The sequence below is a fragment of the Penicillium taxi genome (genome assembly GCF_028828555.1).
Source record: "Penicillium taxi strain IBT 34144 chromosome Unknown utg000002l_segment0_segment0, whole genome shotgun sequence".
In the NCBI taxonomy this organism is placed as follows: Eukaryota; Fungi; Ascomycota; class Eurotiomycetes; order Eurotiales; family Aspergillaceae; genus Penicillium; species Penicillium taxi.
In genome coordinates this window covers 1,022,656-1,040,475 of record NW_026643204.1, presented here as the reverse complement: position 1 = coordinate 1,040,475, position 17,820 = coordinate 1,022,656, and the positions used below count along the sequence as shown (strand labels likewise).

At 45.8% G+C, this 17,820-nt stretch overlaps 9 protein-coding genes across 9 annotated transcripts; all 9 read right to left on the bottom strand.

Annotated features, from left to right (window-relative positions):
• Window positions 1–211: 211 nt before the first annotated feature.
• On the bottom strand, window positions 212–1,861 carry N7495_002326 (mitochondrial processing peptidase; the record flags this gene model as incomplete). The annotated part of the gene is made up of 5 exons (XM_057204995.1): window positions 212–602; window positions 659–1,353; window positions 1,409–1,486; window positions 1,541–1,666; window positions 1,721–1,861. 5 exons carry the CDS (start codon window positions 1,859–1,861, stop codon window positions 212–214), a joined length of 1,431 nt encoding a protein of 476 aa, XP_057065602.1.
• A 422-nt stretch (window positions 1,862–2,283) lies between these two features.
• Window positions 2,284–3,252, bottom strand: N7495_002325 (SDR family oxidoreductase; the record flags this gene model as incomplete). The annotated part of the gene is made up of 1 exon (XM_057204994.1): window positions 2,284–3,252. The coding sequence occupies one exon, from the start codon at window positions 3,250–3,252 to the stop codon at window positions 2,284–2,286; it is 969 nt and encodes a 322-aa protein (XP_057065601.1).
• Window positions 3,253–3,887: 635 nt separating this feature from the next.
• Window positions 3,888–4,839, bottom strand: N7495_002324 (rRNA 2'-O-methyltransferase fibrillarin family protein; the record flags this gene model as incomplete). The annotated part of the gene is made up of 2 exons (XM_057204993.1): window positions 3,888–4,618; window positions 4,665–4,839. 2 exons carry the CDS (start codon window positions 4,837–4,839, stop codon window positions 3,888–3,890), a joined length of 906 nt encoding a protein of 301 aa, XP_057065600.1.
• A 40-nt stretch (window positions 4,840–4,879) lies between these two features.
• Window positions 4,880–5,086, bottom strand: N7495_002323 (uncharacterized protein; the record flags this gene model as incomplete). Its single annotated transcript, XM_057204992.1, has 1 exon — window positions 4,880–5,086. One exon carries the CDS (start codon window positions 5,084–5,086, stop codon window positions 4,880–4,882), a length of 207 nt encoding a protein of 68 aa, XP_057065599.1.
• Window positions 5,087–8,220: 3,134 nt separating this feature from the next.
• On the bottom strand, window positions 8,221–9,043 carry N7495_002322 (uncharacterized protein; the record flags this gene model as incomplete). Its single annotated transcript, XM_057204991.1, has 2 exons — window positions 8,221–8,712; window positions 8,777–9,043. The coding sequence occupies 2 exons, from the start codon at window positions 9,041–9,043 to the stop codon at window positions 8,221–8,223; spliced, it is 759 nt and encodes a 252-aa protein (XP_057065598.1).
• Window positions 9,044–11,010: 1,967 nt separating this feature from the next.
• Window positions 11,011–12,467, bottom strand: N7495_002321 (glutamate decarboxylase; the record flags this gene model as incomplete). Its single annotated transcript, XM_057204990.1, has 4 exons — window positions 11,011–11,372; window positions 11,440–11,626; window positions 11,709–11,866; window positions 11,954–12,467. 4 exons carry the CDS (start codon window positions 12,465–12,467, stop codon window positions 11,011–11,013), a joined length of 1,221 nt encoding a protein of 406 aa, XP_057065597.1.
• Window positions 12,468–13,354: 887 nt separating this feature from the next.
• Window positions 13,355–13,792, bottom strand: N7495_002320 (uncharacterized protein; the record flags this gene model as incomplete). Its single annotated transcript, XM_057204989.1, has 1 exon — window positions 13,355–13,792. One exon carries the CDS (start codon window positions 13,790–13,792, stop codon window positions 13,355–13,357), a length of 438 nt encoding a protein of 145 aa, XP_057065596.1.
• Window positions 13,793–14,183: 391 nt separating this feature from the next.
• Window positions 14,184–14,774, bottom strand: N7495_002319 (uncharacterized protein; the record flags this gene model as incomplete). Its single annotated transcript, XM_057204988.1, has 1 exon — window positions 14,184–14,774. One exon carries the CDS (start codon window positions 14,772–14,774, stop codon window positions 14,184–14,186), a length of 591 nt encoding a protein of 196 aa, XP_057065595.1.
• A 1,757-nt stretch (window positions 14,775–16,531) lies between these two features.
• Window positions 16,532–17,458, bottom strand: N7495_002318 (NAD(P)-dependent oxidoreductase; the record flags this gene model as incomplete). Its single annotated transcript, XM_057204987.1, has 3 exons — window positions 16,532–16,920; window positions 16,990–17,338; window positions 17,402–17,458. 3 exons carry the CDS (start codon window positions 17,456–17,458, stop codon window positions 16,532–16,534), a joined length of 795 nt encoding a protein of 264 aa, XP_057065594.1.
• Window positions 17,459–17,820: the final 362 nt, after the last annotated feature.

Here is a 17,820-nt window from a genome sequence, read left to right as displayed (position 1 = left end):
GAAGATAGTTTGGCCTGCCACACCCAGGGCGACAGACTATATAGTCTACTATGGCAAACCATTAATTGCTATTTCACACACAAATCAGGGTCTAAGAACAACCCCCGAGGCAATGATTGATAGTACATTCAAACAAGACCAAACCCACGCCCGGTTAAAGCTGAGCATCAGGCGGTCATCTTTCATTCGCAGAACTGGAAATGTAAAAGGATTACGACAGGTTACGGGCCATGTCGCCACGGATACGCTGGTAGTCGAGGATGCCCTCGATGCTGCCAACAGCGCTCATGGAGAGATCCTGATCCCACAGCTTGCGGGTGGCGAAGTCCATGACATCCTTCTCGGTGATGGCACCAACAACACGCTCGACATCCTCAGGGCTGAGGCGGCGGCCGGTGGTGATGATCTGGCGACCAATGTCCTCGGCGACAGCGGTGGTACCGTCAAGTGACAAGAGGATAGAGGCCTTAAGCTGGGCCTTGGCGCGGTCAACCTCAGCGGGGGTGACGTTGTTGCACAAGCGAGACCACTCACGAAGAGTGAAGTGGATCAAGTCATCGAGAGCAGTCAAGTTCTCGGAGACAAGGTAGATACCCCAGAGACTATGCTTTGTATTAGTTTTTTTTTCCGCCTACTGAATTACATGGTAGAGACTTACCCAGTGTCGCTGTAGCTGGTAGAGAAGCTCATGAAGCTGTTAGCAAGGTGGTGCTTGCTGACGTGGGAGCTGAGTTTGCTGCCGAGGAAGGGAGACTGGCCCATAGCACGGTCCCAGTTGCCGACAATGGCCTGGGTAACCAGACCAGTGAAGTAGTCATCATCACTCCAGCTGACACCCTCAACGGCGAGAGCGATGTGAGCAGAGGGGATAGTATCGTCACGGAGACGAACCTCGGAGCCAATGAATTCAGGCTTGCGCTTCATCTCAGCAGTGAGGGCCAGGGCAGCAGAGGTAGGGGCCTGGCTAGGGAGAGTGCCGAAGTGCTCCTCGGCCAGACGAACAAGTTGCTCGTGGGGAACACCACCAGCACCAACAAGAACCATGCGGTCAGCGGTGTAGTTGGTCTTAATGTAGTCGGTCAGGTTATCGCGGGAGATGGTCTGGATGTTCTCCTTGGGACCGAGGATAGTGCGACCAAGGGGCTGGCCCTGGAAAGCGGTGGCGTGCAAGTGGTCGAAGACAACCTCCTCGAGCTGCTTGTCAACCTCCTCCTGCTCGCGCAGAATCACATCACGCTCGCGCTCAATGGCACCAGCCTCAAGCTTGGAGTTCTGAAGGATATCGGAGAGGATGTCGACGGCCTTGGGAACATCGGCGTTGAAGGACTTGGCGTAGTAGACAGTGTTCTCGCGCTGTTTGATATGATTAGTATTTCGTGAAAGTATCCAATGGGGTTTCCGGTCGTACCGAGGTGTAGGCGTTGAGGTGAGCGCCCATGTTCTCGATCTCGAGCTCCAATTGGTGCTGCGAGCGCTTGTTGGTACCCTAAAAAATCATGTTAGATGTTTTTCGTAGAATTGGAGATCAAAAAGGTCAGACCTTGAAGGCAAGGTGCTCAAGGAAGTGAGCGGTTCCGTTGGTCTTGTCAGTCTCTGACCGGCTACCGGAATCGATCCACACGCCGACGGTGGAAGTCTGAGCCCATGGCGAGTATTCAGAGGCAATCTAGAATGAGTTAGTAAGAGGGCGATGGCATTGATGGGGTCTGCCGGGGCGTACCGTGAACCCGTTGGAGAGGGTGGTAGACTGGGTGGTAGAGGGCAGCGCAACCGGCGACGCAAAGCCACGCTTCACGGACTGGATGGCCTTCTTGCTCCGGAGAGCCGAGTTAAGGTTAAGAGCTAGGCGCCGGGAAGCCATGGTGAATGGAGAGGGTAGGAGAGGGGAAGGGGGATAAATGGAAGAGCTGGAGTTCTGAGGTTGAAGTTCGGAAGTCAAATTGTTCGCCCAGAGTTTCAGCCAATCACATAATCTCGTTTGTCAACTCGTCCCGACTCCCGATTACTCCCTTCTCCGTCATACTACTTCATAATATACACTCAATGCTCAATGGCCTCTTATTCTTGATTTTACCATGGCTTACCGATATACCACTATCAACATGCTACCTATGCCGTGTTTCTCCCATTTCTTGGCTTCCTCCTTCACTTTATGTGGTGAGCTTATATAATCTCAACTCAGTAAATAACCCGTTAGCTTTGGAAGCGTATGGAGATATTGTTGACTATTTACAGAAAACAAGTTCAAAAAGGTTCAACGAGAGCCCTGGAGCTCGGTTTGTTCTATTCGAATCGTCTGGCAAATTGCTTAATATTCTCCGCCATGGATATATCCGCCGAAAAACCGAGCTCTAAGGCCCGATCAGTTGAAAACTGAGGAGTCCACGACTGTACAATCTTGTCGGTAGCAGCATCATATTTATCTTCCACCAGGGCCCGTCTTTCCTTGCCACCGACTTCCTCCAACGCATCCAACATTTCCTGCACACTTACCTTCAGCCCAGGAAGATTGACCGATCGCGACCCACCGAAAGCTTCCTTGGGCACGCTACGCGCATGGATCAAGTTCTTAATAACAGTATGCGGCGAACAGATCCACAAATATGTATTTCTACCAACTGGCAGAATTGCCTTCTTGCCATGGAATGGCTCACGAATTATATCACTCGCAAAACTACTTGCAGCCTGCGTGGGTCTCCCTGCGCGAACGGTCACCGTTGGTAGACGCACACAGCGCCCATCCAGGAACCCGCGGCGGGAGTAGTCGTTCAGCAGACTCTCAACCATGAGCTTTTGGGTCCCGTAAGAAGATGATGGTACGGCTGGGAAATTGGTCTCGTTGATAACGAAGCCTGGTGGTGCTGGGCCGTAGACTGCCAATGATGATGTGAAGACCACCTTTACTCCCGGTATGGTCATACGTAGTCGGTCTAGGATGTATCGTGTTGCGTCGAGGTTGACACAAATTCCGAGTTCAAAATTGACCTCGGCGCCACTGGACATTATTCCATGGAGGAGATAGACGGTCTCGTAAGGGTGAGAGGCATCAAGCAAGTCATCGACCTCCTTAGGTGAGGTCAGATCGGCGCGAACGCAGGTCAACCGACTGATATACTGTCTGGCTGATTCCGGAATAGTCGGTTCAGTCACGTCAGTTATTGTGATTGTTTGTGAATCAGGAGTGCTTGCGAGAAGGGCAGCGGCTAATTCTTGGCCGACATAGCCACCAGCTCCGGTGATGAGTATAGACATGATTTAATCAGAGGTATCAAAAGATGAGATAAATCAGGCAAGTTGTATTACAAACACAGCTGATTTCCAGAAGAGCTTCCTGGGTGGAATTGTACTGGGGTCCTCAACAATAGCAACCTCCCAAGGTCGATTGTTATAGATACTCTCCCCGCACTGATTCCGAGTGCTTTCCAAGGTTCTGCCATGACTAGCGGTCATCAGCTGGTGTAACTGGTCAGAAATCCGACTGCCGAATCACATTTTCTTACGGAGCAAGTCCGAGGGTACAAATTACCTAGGTAATGCTGTAAGCCCTGGGCATCGATATGACTGCATGACCTCGGCAGTGTTAAAGATAACGATTCACCGCCCTTCCTAAGGTTTTATGGAATAGTCTATGTATACGCTCTCATACCAGGGCAGTATACCTAGTAGTTTATGAGGCTAATAGTAATATAAGATATCTACGGATGCACAAAATAACATTCCATTACTTTGCATTTTGAGGTAAACCTAAATTTTATGACGGAAGCAAAAGTAGATGGGAGCAGGGAAATCCGGTCACAATGAGAAGAATCATTGCATAAATCGCAAAACACGGGACGCCGGGAAAAAGGGAACCATAAAGATCAAACACATTAAGAGCAACAGCCTCTTTATGAGGAACGCTGGTAGATACCGGCGACGATACAATGATCACGCTCGAAGGGCTCAAGAGTCAACTGAGCCTTGGGCTTGATCTTCTCCTCACGCATCTTCTCAACCTCACGAGCGAACACAACATCGGCAGCAGCGGTACTGTCAATGCAGCTGGCCTTGACGGAGATCAAGACACCGCCACCATCCTTCAGGAAGTGGTGTGCGTTAAGGCCGACAATACGGGCCTGGTCAGGCTGGGCAACATCGGCGAAGATGACATCAACCATGGGGACGAGCATGCGGTAGCGCAAGGGGTGACGGGCATCCTCAACGATAGGGATGACATTGGTACGCTGAGTGGCCATGCCAACCAGGTCACGACCGGAGCGGTGAGAGAACTCGACAGCGTAGACCTTACCAGTCTCACCAACGATATCAGCAACGTGACTGACGGAGGTACCGCTGGCGGCACCAACGTAGAGGACCTTTGAGCCGGGCTTCATGTAGATGTCGTCGAGACCTCCAAGAACACCAGCAGCCAGCTTACTACGGAAGGGGTTCCAGACACGGTACTCGATCTTTTGAACGGTGCCGTCGTCACCGGCAGCACCCTCGACCGAGATGCGCTTCTCGGAGTAGACGGAGGTGCCGGGGGTCAAGTTCTTAGTAAGGAGCAGATCCTCCTTACCACCACGGGCAATGAAGATACCGGCGTGACGGTGGGGCTCCTGAAAATCTTGGATTAGCACTTGATACTCATATAACTGCGGACTGGGAACTGAGGGTCTTCAAACTTACAACGATGACCTTGGCACCACCACGGGCACCAGCACCGCCACCACGACCACCTCGGGGAGCACCACGGCCTCCACGACCTCCACGTCCGCGATCACCACCACGGCCACCTCCACGGCCACCACGACCACCGCGGTCACCAAAGCCACCTTCAAGATAAAAGTCAGCAACCATCCATATGAGACTTCAGATGGTCATGTTCTTGATCAAGGCATCATTGTTGCCAATAATACAAAGTGCATTGTCTGAAGGGCCAAGGAAATTGGAGTAACAAACCTCGACCACCGCCGCGACCACCACGGTCACCAAAGCCACCACGACCACCTCCACGGCCACCACGATCACCTCCGAAGCCTCCACGGCCACCTCCACGGCCACCACCAAAGCCTCCACGGCCTCCACCACGATCACCGAAACCCATTGTTGTGTTGTTGAAAAAAGTTTGAAGAGGTAGTAAAAAGTTGGAGATGAGCTAGATGCTCAGAACGACTGTTGTCGAAAGATGAAGTAAATCTCAAGAAAAGAATTGACTTGAGAGATAATAGAAACAGTAATTGTGATTACTGAGTCAAAAGGGTTGAAAAACTGTGCTCGTCGGAGTGCGGGTCGACGATGCTGCTCGTTGATGCGGTCGAGATTTTTTTGCTTCTATCTTTCTGAAAATCAGAACGGCGCTAGCTGTAATGGGACTAGTGCAATGGAAAGAGCGATGTCACGTGGTCATGATAAGCCCTGTCATCGGCGGAAACAGTATACACCGCCCCATACTGCCAGTATACTGCCCGTATATCATGAACTAAATTTTCCACCGCCTGCAGAAGAAGTCTGTGATTAGAGTCGTTGCCTGAAAATTGAGGAATGTCTTGTGCAGTCCGGAAGCAGAATAAAGTATATATCAACTTGATACCTAGGTATCTACATGGCTTCTCTGTATGTTTTATTCTGACATAGGGCAAGCTTAGTTGTCTATGGATTAAAGTGGATTCTGCCCCTGTTCGAAACAGGTCTCCTGCTTCACAACCGTAGAAAGACCCTGTGAGAAATATGAGAAAAAGGAAATAAAGATTTGATATTTCAAAAACTCAATTCATGAACCATCTACTTATCAGATAAGACCATGAAAATTTTGGTGTAGGGAGGCACACCCTTTCCAATGAGGGTTCATCTGACTATAGAAAAAAAACGCGGGTACTAATTGTTGGCTTCTCTTTGACAGAGCGTGTCATCCTTATGCAGGGGCCATGCTGCCCTTCTCTGATTTTTGTGATAGTTGGTGATATAGGTTGTCCCAAACATTGGTGATATTCTCTTACGTTCTGCTGAGTGACACCGCTTTGACAACCTTAAGCTTATATAAAATGGGTCTAGTGTCCGAAGACAATAACTAGTTGATCGAAGCTATTTGTTTTATGTCGCTATTGGCTTATCAATACAAAAGAATGAGAAGAATGAGAGATGACGGGTTAATACGTGGGTAAAGAATCGAGTGTGATATGACGCTCTCAACTAAATTCTTGCATGGCACTATAAAGCGGAAGCGAAAGTGATACGAGCGAGATCCTATGAACAAGAGCCTTCAAATAAGGCCTGCGAAGAGATACTATGAAGCGATGAACAGCTTGATATGATTTTGCCGACTCTCAGTCTAGCAACCAAGACTACCATCAAGAAGACAAATCCCATATCCAGTATTCTCTGAGAGATTCAAGCACAGCGGTCTGGGGGACTATAAGCTATAATCGATCTTCCTTTTCAGGATAATTTTGAATGCTCACCAATTGGTCAGCCCATTTCCAGCCGTATTCTCTGGAACTGGCAGAAAAATGCCCCAACCTACCTTAGTCCCCAGGTGCACAAAACCCTCACCGGTATCACCATGAAGCATGAGAAGTTTTGATATAATGCTGTGTTTCGGCATATTTTTTCAAGAAATGATATTGGGCCTTGGCTTTGCCTCTGCAAAATACTTCAACGCATTCATAATTCAGACAGATCAACGCAAAGTCACTTCTCCATTCATTGATTGTTGAATCAATGTGGCCGTACTCTACTTGACCACATGGCTGGTTCCATCGAGAGAGCGGCTCACTGACGCTAACCTCACTAACATTCTTCTTAGCGGCGGAAAGCTGAGTAAGAAGATCCAGTCGTGTCGGTGCTATCACAGGCAGTGAACTTATTGACTTGAAGGGCGTGGGGCAAGGTCGTAAACTTTCTGTTCCTCCCCAGAGGGTAATAAGAATCCACTAATTAAGCCTGTTTAATTCTCGGCCCATGAGAGAAATTGATTGGCCATGGAAAAGTTGACCAGGTTATGGAGAGGGATGCGTTGAAAGATTCTTGCGGAGTAGGACCCCTCTTTCACTGGCTGTATCTCATAGTGTGTCTATCAACTCCCTAATTCACTACCGAGTGGGCTACCCTATCAATTGTTACGCACCATTTTGGTCATATCTCGTTTTCAAACCACCCACTATGCCACCAAAACAGGCTAAACTCTCCCAGATTTGATGGTTAGAGCAGGGGGGTAGGATACTATTAGCTATGATGGCTCTCGAGAAACATGAATTTACCTACCTAGGTTGAGGAATAGAAAAAGGATATCGAAAACAAAACTAGTTGAAAATCGCTCTTATTTCATATAGCCTATTAGACAGTCGTAAAATTACGACTTCAGCGACCAACTGGCGACGAAATGGCACAATCAAATCATGTTCTGCACAAGATCCAAGTACTCCGCCGAACCCTGTAACTGGCCACCAAAATCATTTGCAAGCGTGCTTTCCGGACATTTTAAATCGCCAGGGCGTCATAGTTGGACACAAGATCTTATCCCAGGATATTGATATCACCAAAAGTGTGAGTGTATTGGCGACGGTGAGAGGGAGCGAATAACCAACTGAAACAAAAGACTATGTAATCATTTTCACTCTCACTTTAGTAGCCCGCTTTTTGCCTATCGACTGCTCATGTACTACAGATAAGTAGCTCTAGAGGTACCGTTATATAAGGAAGCTTCTCACTCGTGAAACTATTCTCTTCTTTATAATCTTCAACCTCCGGAAAGAAATTTTTATAGGTAACAGAATGCCACAAATTTAGACAATCTAAAATCCTACAAAAAGGAATCCGTACCAACCTCTAGTACTATGATATAATTGCTTCTTATGTCTAGGATACAGGTACCTATGGTCCGTAGGCTTCATACCTATAGGACCCAGAAGTACATAGGTGGGCCTCGGGGTATTCCACTAGAAAGCCCCGTGAGACTGTATCTATCTTGAACTAAATGTAGAATTTCATAATTTACCTCCAACTAGGTAGGTCTATACTCATGGAGAGTCTAAGAGACATCATGTAAATCTCGTAAGCGGGTGTTACTACCTGGACATGTACGGACTGAACATGAAATAGGGGAGCTGCACCCATGTCTGTGGCTATTCACAACATACTCCAGCTATACTAAATGGGTTATCAAGCAAAAATGATATACGGACCAACATAAAAGGAACTCAACACAAAACCAACGATATATACAGAAAATAAGCAGCCCCCCTAAGAGAAGAAGTAATAGTTGGCAGCATATGCAATCTCAAATGAAGGAGCCATTCCTTCACAAGTAGTAGGTGGAGAGCCTGAAGCTGTCTGAACACGGTAGACACTCTTGTAAGGACCTTCCGTGCCAGAGATAGCAGTGAGGTAAAGCCAGGCCACAGCACCATATTTGCCCTTAGCAGCACTTGAAGGGGCACTAATTGAGTCCACCTTCTTGGTTAATGCATAACCAAATTGCTTTTCCGGGGTGAGGTCCAGGTTAAACTCAGGGGTGGTGGAGTTTTGGAAGAAGTGGTGGCCCATCAGGTCAACATTGGCTGGAGGGAATGAAGCCCATTCTGATTGGGGCAGGGCAATCTTGTAAGCAACACTGGGGAGCAGGGCCAGGAGGTCAGGGTAGTTGGCAGCAATGCAAGTAGCATTGTAGAGGTTTGCGACCGCACCAATTGCTACGGGGGTAGATGTTGAGGAGGAAGTGGCACAGGTATAGTTCTATTATTATTGTCAGGTTGACGAGGTTCTCTGGTGTAAGAGCATTGGAAGTGAAGATGCATACCTGTGTGCCACGCCCAATTGCCACATATAGTGGAGTTAAGCCATCAGGTTGAGGAAGACTCGATGCAAAGGTAGGCAATGAGATCTTAGAAGTGTCGCAGGACTCGGTGAAGGCTTTCTCGTTTTTTTTAATATACTTGATGTATTGGCTCACTTTGACATAGTAGCTTGCCAATTCTTCTGAGAAGTCATATGCATTATTGAAGAAATTTGATGGAGCAGCAGCTGAGACTGTTGCCAGAAGTACCAGGGTATGTAATAAGCGCATACTGTCTTGATACCTAGGTATAGGAGGAGGCGGCCTTGGGTATTTTTTGTATGCTTCTTATGGACAGCTTATCAAGTACCTTATCCTATTGGCAGAAGGACTTGAAGCTGGATCTTTAGGAGGTGAAATGCAAATTTATAAGGAGTGATAATGGGCAGGAATAATGGTAAACATGGGATCTGGGGAGGGCTTGATATAGATGCAGAATGGAGTATCTTCCGAGATTAGCAAAGATAGAACTACCGCCTGACTCTAAATAAAGAAAACCTTATAAAAAAAGCAATGGCAGCATTCGTAACTTCGCATCCAATCTGCACCTGCAGGTACTAGTTGAACAGGGTGCTTAACCAAGCCCTATAATTGGCTTACACTCCCACCGGATATTGTCATCCCCAGCCTCCGATCCCTGTCATTCGTTGAAATGGCCAGACTAATTTGGCTGAATAGATGTGTCAATGCGCTAAGCAAAACAATCTCTTGGATTTGATGATTTGAAAGCGAATCTCACCCCGCTTCCTGCAGAGAACAAGTCAAGAATTCTCCGATTATGACTATTAATACCCCTCTAGGGCCCCTACAACGTGTAAGATTACTTAGATTAGCGGTCAGAGCTGCATGAAGATTGCCCTTATGGGTTAGTTTGCAGAATTGTTGTCAGGTTATTTTTGATATAACCGATGTGATCAAGGCGCTTGGAGAACCAGATAATATTGGAAATTAGAAGATAGGCTGATGATTGGTGGGATCTGGAGCACAAGCTGTAGCAAATATAATATCTAATAGCCCTAGAGCTGGTAGTTTGGATTACATGTGGGGAGGCTGGTATAAAGGGCTGGGTGGTTGTACAACTCTCGTGTTGCACGGATCCTCTTCACTCCCGCCTGACAGTAACCGAGAGTGCCACATTTTGATCTGGAATATTCCATATTTTCATTTTCAAACGAGGTTAGTTTACCCGAGTCTTGTACCCGGGTAAATTTCTAAATTTCCGTTGTTGATAGTTACTACAAGTTTAGTTGAGATGAGATGAGATCTTTGGTTAAAATAATTTTGATAACATGGAGGTTGGTTTATATAACTGAATTTTCAAGATTACAACATCAAGAAGCCCGGGTGGTCTAGTGGTATGATTCGCGCTTAGGGCAGCAACTCCTAAGCACTCCTGCGCGAGGTCCCGCGTTCGATCCGCGGCTCGGGCCTTCTTTATTTTTTTCGTCCTTTTATTTGATGCATTGCATCATCCATCCATTGTTCATTTTTTTTTTATCTACTGAAGAAGTCTCTCTAATTATGTTATGCGTCAGTTGTTTTCATTTTTTGATCAATTGATTTTATATAGTACCTGCTAGATTTCCCAAGGTTCCAAAAGTTGAGAATGCACCTAACCAATCTTCCAGGGACAGACTACCTACCCATCCAAATAAGATATACCCAGTAGATAATAGGCCTCTCTTACTTGCCGAGCGACTCCTTACCTAGTTATGTACTATATCTCTGAATGCTTATTGCTTCTAACCATTTCATATTCCATTCCCAGGTAGTTGTGTTCTGAGACCATAACTGAATTAATAGTAAGATGATAAAACTAAAATACCACTAGGTAGTAGTACATACATATCTAGTTAGGTATACTGCAAAAATCTTGAGACCGTGTCCATGATTCAACCTTGGAACCTTTAAAGCGGTCTTAAGGCTCACATGGCGGACAGTTGCTGCTGTCCAGGGCTGTATCACATGTACACATTCCACGCCTTAACTCATCCTGAATTAGATGATCAATTAACTATATGCTCTAGCAAGAACTCTCTTTGTTAATGCTGAATTAAACTGATTTTTAGGGATTTCATAAATGGAACTTTTGAGAGGTATTGAATAAATGAAAATTGTGACAAAGTTGCCGAGTATATCAAAGATACCTAGGTAAGTACTTAGATGCGATTCTATACAGGGCTCTTTTAATAGTCTCCCTATGTTTCCTCTAACAGTATTGACTTGACGTCGGCGATGAAGTGCTCACAGTGAGTTAGGGTGAAGTCCATCCGACATACTACGCGCAACAAAGTTATATTAGCTGCGCCCTCTGCCATATTGTAAGCTGGAACATGCCAGCCTCTTTTATCCAGCATATTTGCTAGACCAAATTCATCAAAACCAATTCTATATTTGGGATTCAACCGAAACGCAACCACTGGGATACCATGAACTCCATCTGCTTTGCTCAAAACGAGAAAGCCAATATTATGAAGTGAGCGTGTTAAATGGCTAGCCACAGCGATGATTTGCCGAAGAATATTGTAATAACCCATCCTGCCTAAACGGATGAATAGATCTATGATTGAGATTCGTCCATGTTAATTGCTGATTTTGGAGTTGGAAATCGTATATAGAAAACCCACAGTATTGCGCGATAACATGAGACGAGCTTTTCGAGAAGTTAAGCGTGAATGATGCTTGTGCTGCTCCTAGGTAGGAGAGGTGAAATATGAGGTCATTCGGAAGCTCATCCTTGGAGCGCCAAAGTGCCCACCCTATTCCGGCATAAACGAAGCCATATTTGTGACCTGAGACATTGATAGACGATACCTACCCGAATTTAGCCCACAGCTTATGCAGAAATATAGGTATCGAATACCTAAGTAGCCCTATGTTAACGGTTACAACGTACCCTTTCAAGCCGAAAGTCCCACTCTAACTCCGGTGATATAAAAGGTGCCACAAATCCACCGCTAGCGGCATCCACATGTATGGGTATTTTGAGATCACGTTCCACAAGAAGATCATTCACAGCCTTTACGTCTTCATATTCTCCAGTATATGTGGTTCCTCTGTCCAGAATTAGGACGTGCGTAAAGTTCACCCAGGTGGGTTAGGAAATCTAAGAGCAATCGACTTACAAAATACAACAAATACCAATTGTATCATCATTTGTCAGGTTCACAGCCTGAAGAGGGTCCAGAACGAACCGATCATTAGAGCATGGAACATATTGAAGATCCACTTCAAAATACCGCGCTGCTTTTTTCCAGCACACTTGTGCGGCAGAGCTGATGATCAAATTTGGCCTTCTGTGATTGATTTGAGAGGTATCTTGACGGATGGCCCACTTTGTCTTTAAAGCCAGTACTGCAAGCATTATTGCCTCAGAGCTACCAACAGTGCTAACACCAACAGGATCAACATTGCCTTCTCTTGGAGCGTGGTACATATCGGCGAGTATGCGAAGACATCTTGCTTCGATTTGTGACGAAACAGGATACGCTTTGGAGTCGACAAAATTTTTGGGCAAGCTCTCAGTAATAAGCCGAGTTACTTCAGGCTCCATATATGTCGATACGAATGTCGCAAGGTTAAACTGAGGACGGGTATCTCGATCAATCTCATGGCGTAGGAGCTGGTAAGCTATGTTTGGATCCCTGGTTTTCATAAAAAATTAGAGGTGCTGAAAGTGCCATTATTGAGCATAAGGTCGTACATGAAATTCTCTGGGAGCTTTTCGTAGACCAAATCAGCGGTCGAGGTAATGGATTCTGGCAACTCTCTGTAATGCCTCTCGCAAGACTCAGGCAAGCTTTCTTCTATAAAAGAATACCCATCTGACATTTTTTCGATATCAAAACGATTTGGAACCAGCGTCATCAAGCTTTCTCTGAATTTCTCCATGAGTGCACCGAAAGAGGGCCACATGATGATAGGACTGCGAAAGCAGTTGTATACCTACCTATGAAGATATTCTCAAGTTACCTAAAATGAGATTTTACTGGAAAAAATATGCTCTATATTAGAGCTAGTGATGTTCATCTTAAATACCCACAGCCTCGAATGAAATACCTAGGTACAACAAATATAGCGCGCTCAAATTCAACAGCCTTGGAACGGGCCCTGGGATTTGGCCCGCGCGGTCTAAACACTCACACGTTTTTTGATCCGCGGAAGTCGACTTCTTGGCCTTTTTGTCGCAGTTTGGACAATTAAATAAGTACTTTAGGTGAGTCATGACATCTAGCTACCAAGATCGCGAATGATTAGAGCAGGGTTTCCTTAGCTCAACTAATTCATGACAATGAACATAAAAGGAACCTTGAAAGAAAGAGAGGAAAAGAGTCTTTCCTCTTTGGCTTTCCTCTCTATTTGAAAACTATGGCCTTCTTAGTAGTCCATCTTCTTGTCCATGTAATTATCCCGTGTAAAGTTTTTATTGAAAGCTCCAGATTTCAGCACGATTGTCGTATACTCAATAAACTACCAAAAAAAGGATATGTCTTTCTTTATAGATCTGGGAATATGCCTTTTTGTAACATAGATTCTCCATGCTCAAAGCTTTGCTCGAACATGTGGCCCCGAAATAAGCAAACGAGCTCCCACAAGGGCCAATACTGCCACGATCAAGGCTGCCCCTGCCCACATTTGCGCAGCCAAGTATCCTCCGCGCGCTATTAATGCTCCTGCCACGGATGGTCCAGTCAATGGTCCAAAGCTTATCAGTGAGAGTGCCATGCCGACTCGAGTACCAATCTTGTCGAGGTCCTTTGTTAGAGAAGGGACAGTACCTGCAAACAAAGCCATAGCTGCCGCTGATGCTAACCCATAGAACACTGCAAAAACGTATAATCCAGCCACAGTGTCTACGGCAGCCCAGCAGAACATCAAAATACCACATAGGGCAACCCAAGGAATAAGGAAATTCAGCGGGCCGATATACCGGTCAGCCAGATAGCCACAAAGGGGCACGGATAGGAAATCCGAGGGCATTAGTGACAATGATCAAGTTGACACCATCTTCTTGAGAAAGACCGAGATTTTCAGTCGCATAGACTTGTATCTAGAATACAGTTAGCTTAATCAACCAAAGATTCTAAGGTAGCGTACATAAAAGAAGGCAAAATAAAGAGTCCAGTAAAGAAGAAAGACTCCTAAGGTAAAAAGTAGGTAGGCAGGTTCCTTGAAAGCGCCCCATTCGACTAGTGGTCCTGATTTTCGCGGTGGTAGCCGAGGACGTAAAAGTGCAAGTATAATAATTGCCATAAAGAGGACAACAAATCCCATACACCTGACCGCCCACGGAAACCCTATACAGCATGATAAATTAATTTTTAAAAAAAACCCAAGATAGGGTTATTGTAGGACATTAGGGCTTGAAGGGTTACTTACCAATCCTTTTTGTTAGATATTGAATCATCGCTGGGAAGATTATACCTCCTGTACTTGTTCCTGTAGCAGCGGCCGTAACAGCGAGGACCCGTAAACGTACAAAGTATGTCGATATCAATGTTACACTAGGTAGCCACATTAGACCCTGGCCAATACCAATGCAAAGCCCTTGGGCTAAGAAGATCTGCCAGTATTCTGTCGCTAAACTAGTCATAAAGGTACCGAGAATCAGGAGAACCGCACCCGCTCCTACTACTGGCTTTGCCATTCCAGCATCTGTTGCACGACCAGATAACGTCGAGATGAATAATAGGCAGAAAACCTGGAAACCGCCGATCCAAGAGATATCCGAGGGGGTTTGGGGCAACGTAGATTCATAGTGGTTCTGAAACACCCCGAAACTGGAAGCGTAGCCCCAAGTCAGGGCTACAACTAAGTGGCCCGAGACAACCTGAGCCCAGGCATGGAATCCACCATCAGGAGGTGGTGGTATAGGTGCGAGATCTCTAATAGGTACATTTGTCGATTGGGTGTTGTTCATCTTCTCGATATTCGTGGCTGTTCCAGTCTCGTGATTTGCCATGATTTTCTTTTCCTTTATAGATGAAAGTAGAAGACTAAACCAGCTCAGAGGAGGAACAGTGCCTAATATAATAGAACGCGGACAGAGGAGAAGGGAAGCTGGCCATGAAATGACAAAGAAAATGATCTAGTTAGCGGTGGAGTAACTAGTGATAACAAGTACACCTATTCCGTAAAATACCTCGAAGTACGCCCTCTGGCTGTATTACTTAGATACTGTTGAATTGAATTAAATTACAGTTAGAAGAACAAAAAGAGAATCCCGATGCTTCATGATACGCGTACTGAACACTAGTCTATGAATCCTGCTAGATTTGGAAGTGAGGATTGCTGATCAATGGCCTACTCTTTAACCTGTACGCCATAAAATTTAACCAAGTCTATTCCATTGGCTCAAGATAGTCGCACACTCGGCAAGCTTCCAGGTAACAAGCTAATGTATGTATCAGAGGAACTAAAGTGGCAATGATTTCAAAAATACATCTTGAAATGCGGGGTTGCGTCATACATATAAAGCATAAGCCAAGTTCCAAGTCCATGGTTGTTTGAGCCGTGAGTTCGCTTGCAGGCATATTGATGTCATGCTTATATCTGAGTGAGACCGAGTAGGATAGAATATGAGTAAGAAAAAGAAAATCATAAAATATAAAAATCCATGGATTGAGGTACACAAGGGTCCAAAGGAGTCCGTGTACACTTCCCGTGTTTTAGCGTGCTTGGTCGCGTATAACCTAAACTCACATTTTTAATTATCTCCACTTGGCGCAGACATTAGTGGAAACCGTGGGCCGTAGAAACTAAGAACTTTCTACTGATCAACGTGCTGGAATCCTTATTGGCCCTGAAAACGGCATATCGCTACCCACTTACGGCTGTAGCCGCAGCACGATCTACAACACTCGCGACAGTTATCTAGCCACTACACCCTTCTAAAGCGATACCGCTAAATGCTAGGTTTATTCAAAAGCGCACCTGAATCCATTATAGAGCTAAAGATGACTTAGCACAAGCCTCAATTTAAACTCCTCTTGAGTGGCGAATTTTCCGTGGATATGGCCTACTAAAACGACATCGTAAGAATGAGATTCCTCTGAGCCCTCGTCTTGCAAAAGTCTGACTTTGATTTACTCAAAAATAGCACTAGGACGTTGATTAGCGTAATTAAATCCGTAAGACTTAGGTCCAGTGCGGATGAAGTACGATAAGGGAGAGAAGAACTAATGTTGAAAGGGTCTACAGAGACGCAAAGTAGCATCAGGGGAGGATCCCTTTACTTCCGACGACCGAACTTCGTCCCCGCCTCTTCTGAGGGAAACTGACCCCTGAATTTGCCAGTACCAACTAGGTCTCCCACATCTTAGCCATTCTCGCAGGTTACTCAATCCTTAAGGCGTCCCACGCCGTTACAGGATGCTTTTAGATGAATGTTCTGTCTAAAGACCATCGAGTTCTAGGTAGCGTTTGGTGGGTATATATTGATTGAAAGCCTATATGAAGGATATATCGCAGATGGTATGGGCTTATATAGATTGAAGTTAGTAGTTTTCATATAACATTCCAGCTTCCTGTCGTAGTACGCCATAAAGACCCACATAGTCGCCCTTCTCTCCTTTCTGATCGACCACCTTAGCTAGGTGTGAATCAGCTACCTCTAATGCAGGTAGCTGGGTGCCGACAGTATGCGCGAGACTGAAGGCATGTTTGATATCCTTTCGGGCCAAATCCGCGAGAAACAACGGCTTTCCCAGGAAAAAAATGTCAGCATTTTAATGATCTGAGGTCATCAAAGTAAGAATTCTGACTAACCTCATTTCGATTCCAATAGTCTCCCGTCATAATGCGACGTGAATAGGAAGTATAAATACCTGGGAAGAAGAGCTGGAGATACTCGTGCAGTGCGGCACACCCTAGGCCACTCTTTTCAGCCAGAACATGCCCCTCCGCCACAGCCTCGACCATATTAAAGATGAGCGAATTTCCGATTACCTTGAGTGTTGTGGCAGCTTGAGGTGGCCGATCGGCTAGATCAATTATTGCTCGGCCCATCACATCCTCGAACCATGGCTTGACGCATGCCACGTCCAAGAGTGGACCTGCTACAGCGCCAACTAGTTGCCCATTGTCGGCGCGATCGGGCGCTCCGAATACTTATATCCATGTTAAAAAGGGCTGATACACAGACAAGAACAAAGGGCTCTATTCCAATTCTATCTTACCAGGGCATGCAACGAATCTTGCGTTCGCAGACAGAACTTGGTTCGACAGAGCCTCTGTCTTCAGGGGATGAATAGTCGAGCACTCCACAAAGAGCTTCCCAGCGGTTTGAACTGACAGCGCTTCATCGAAGACCTTCTGGACAGCACCATCGTCGCTCAGGCAAGTAATTATCACGTCGGAGAAAGTCACGGCTTCCTGAATGGAGTCGGCGACTCGAACACTGCCATCAGGCAGCTCAGCTTTGAGAGCGTCAGCTCGGGAGCGTGTTCGATTGTAGATGATCAATGGAATCCCAATGGACTGCTTGCATGCCCAGAGATGCTTACGGACCAAATTCCGACACATGCCCTACAGAAAACTTTCAGTTAGTCTGAAGTGGATAGATCTTGGGAAGGTTGGCAAGATATGTACTCGGCCCATGTTCCCTAGGCCGATGAAGGCAATCTGCTGGGGTGTTGGAGCTTCCATTTTGATGATTGATTTATGCTGTATTTTAAATCCTTGGAGATGAAAAAAAATATACAATCTATTTTAGCAGCTAAGGGAAGTCAGTGTTCTTATACTAAATTCTGCGATATAATCTCACTGATCAAACAGGCATCAGCACTATACTTGGGTACATAATGTTCTGGATATACCCAATGCCAAATTTTTATTTTACAGTGATAGCAAATTGGAAAAGGGTGACAAATATGATCATGTCATGAATCCAAAAACAGTTGCCTTGATGGATTGATTATTACTGCTACATTCTTGTCGGTGGGCCATATATTGCAGAGACAATGAATATGCACTACCAAATATGCAGACGATGAGAATGGGTTGATTCA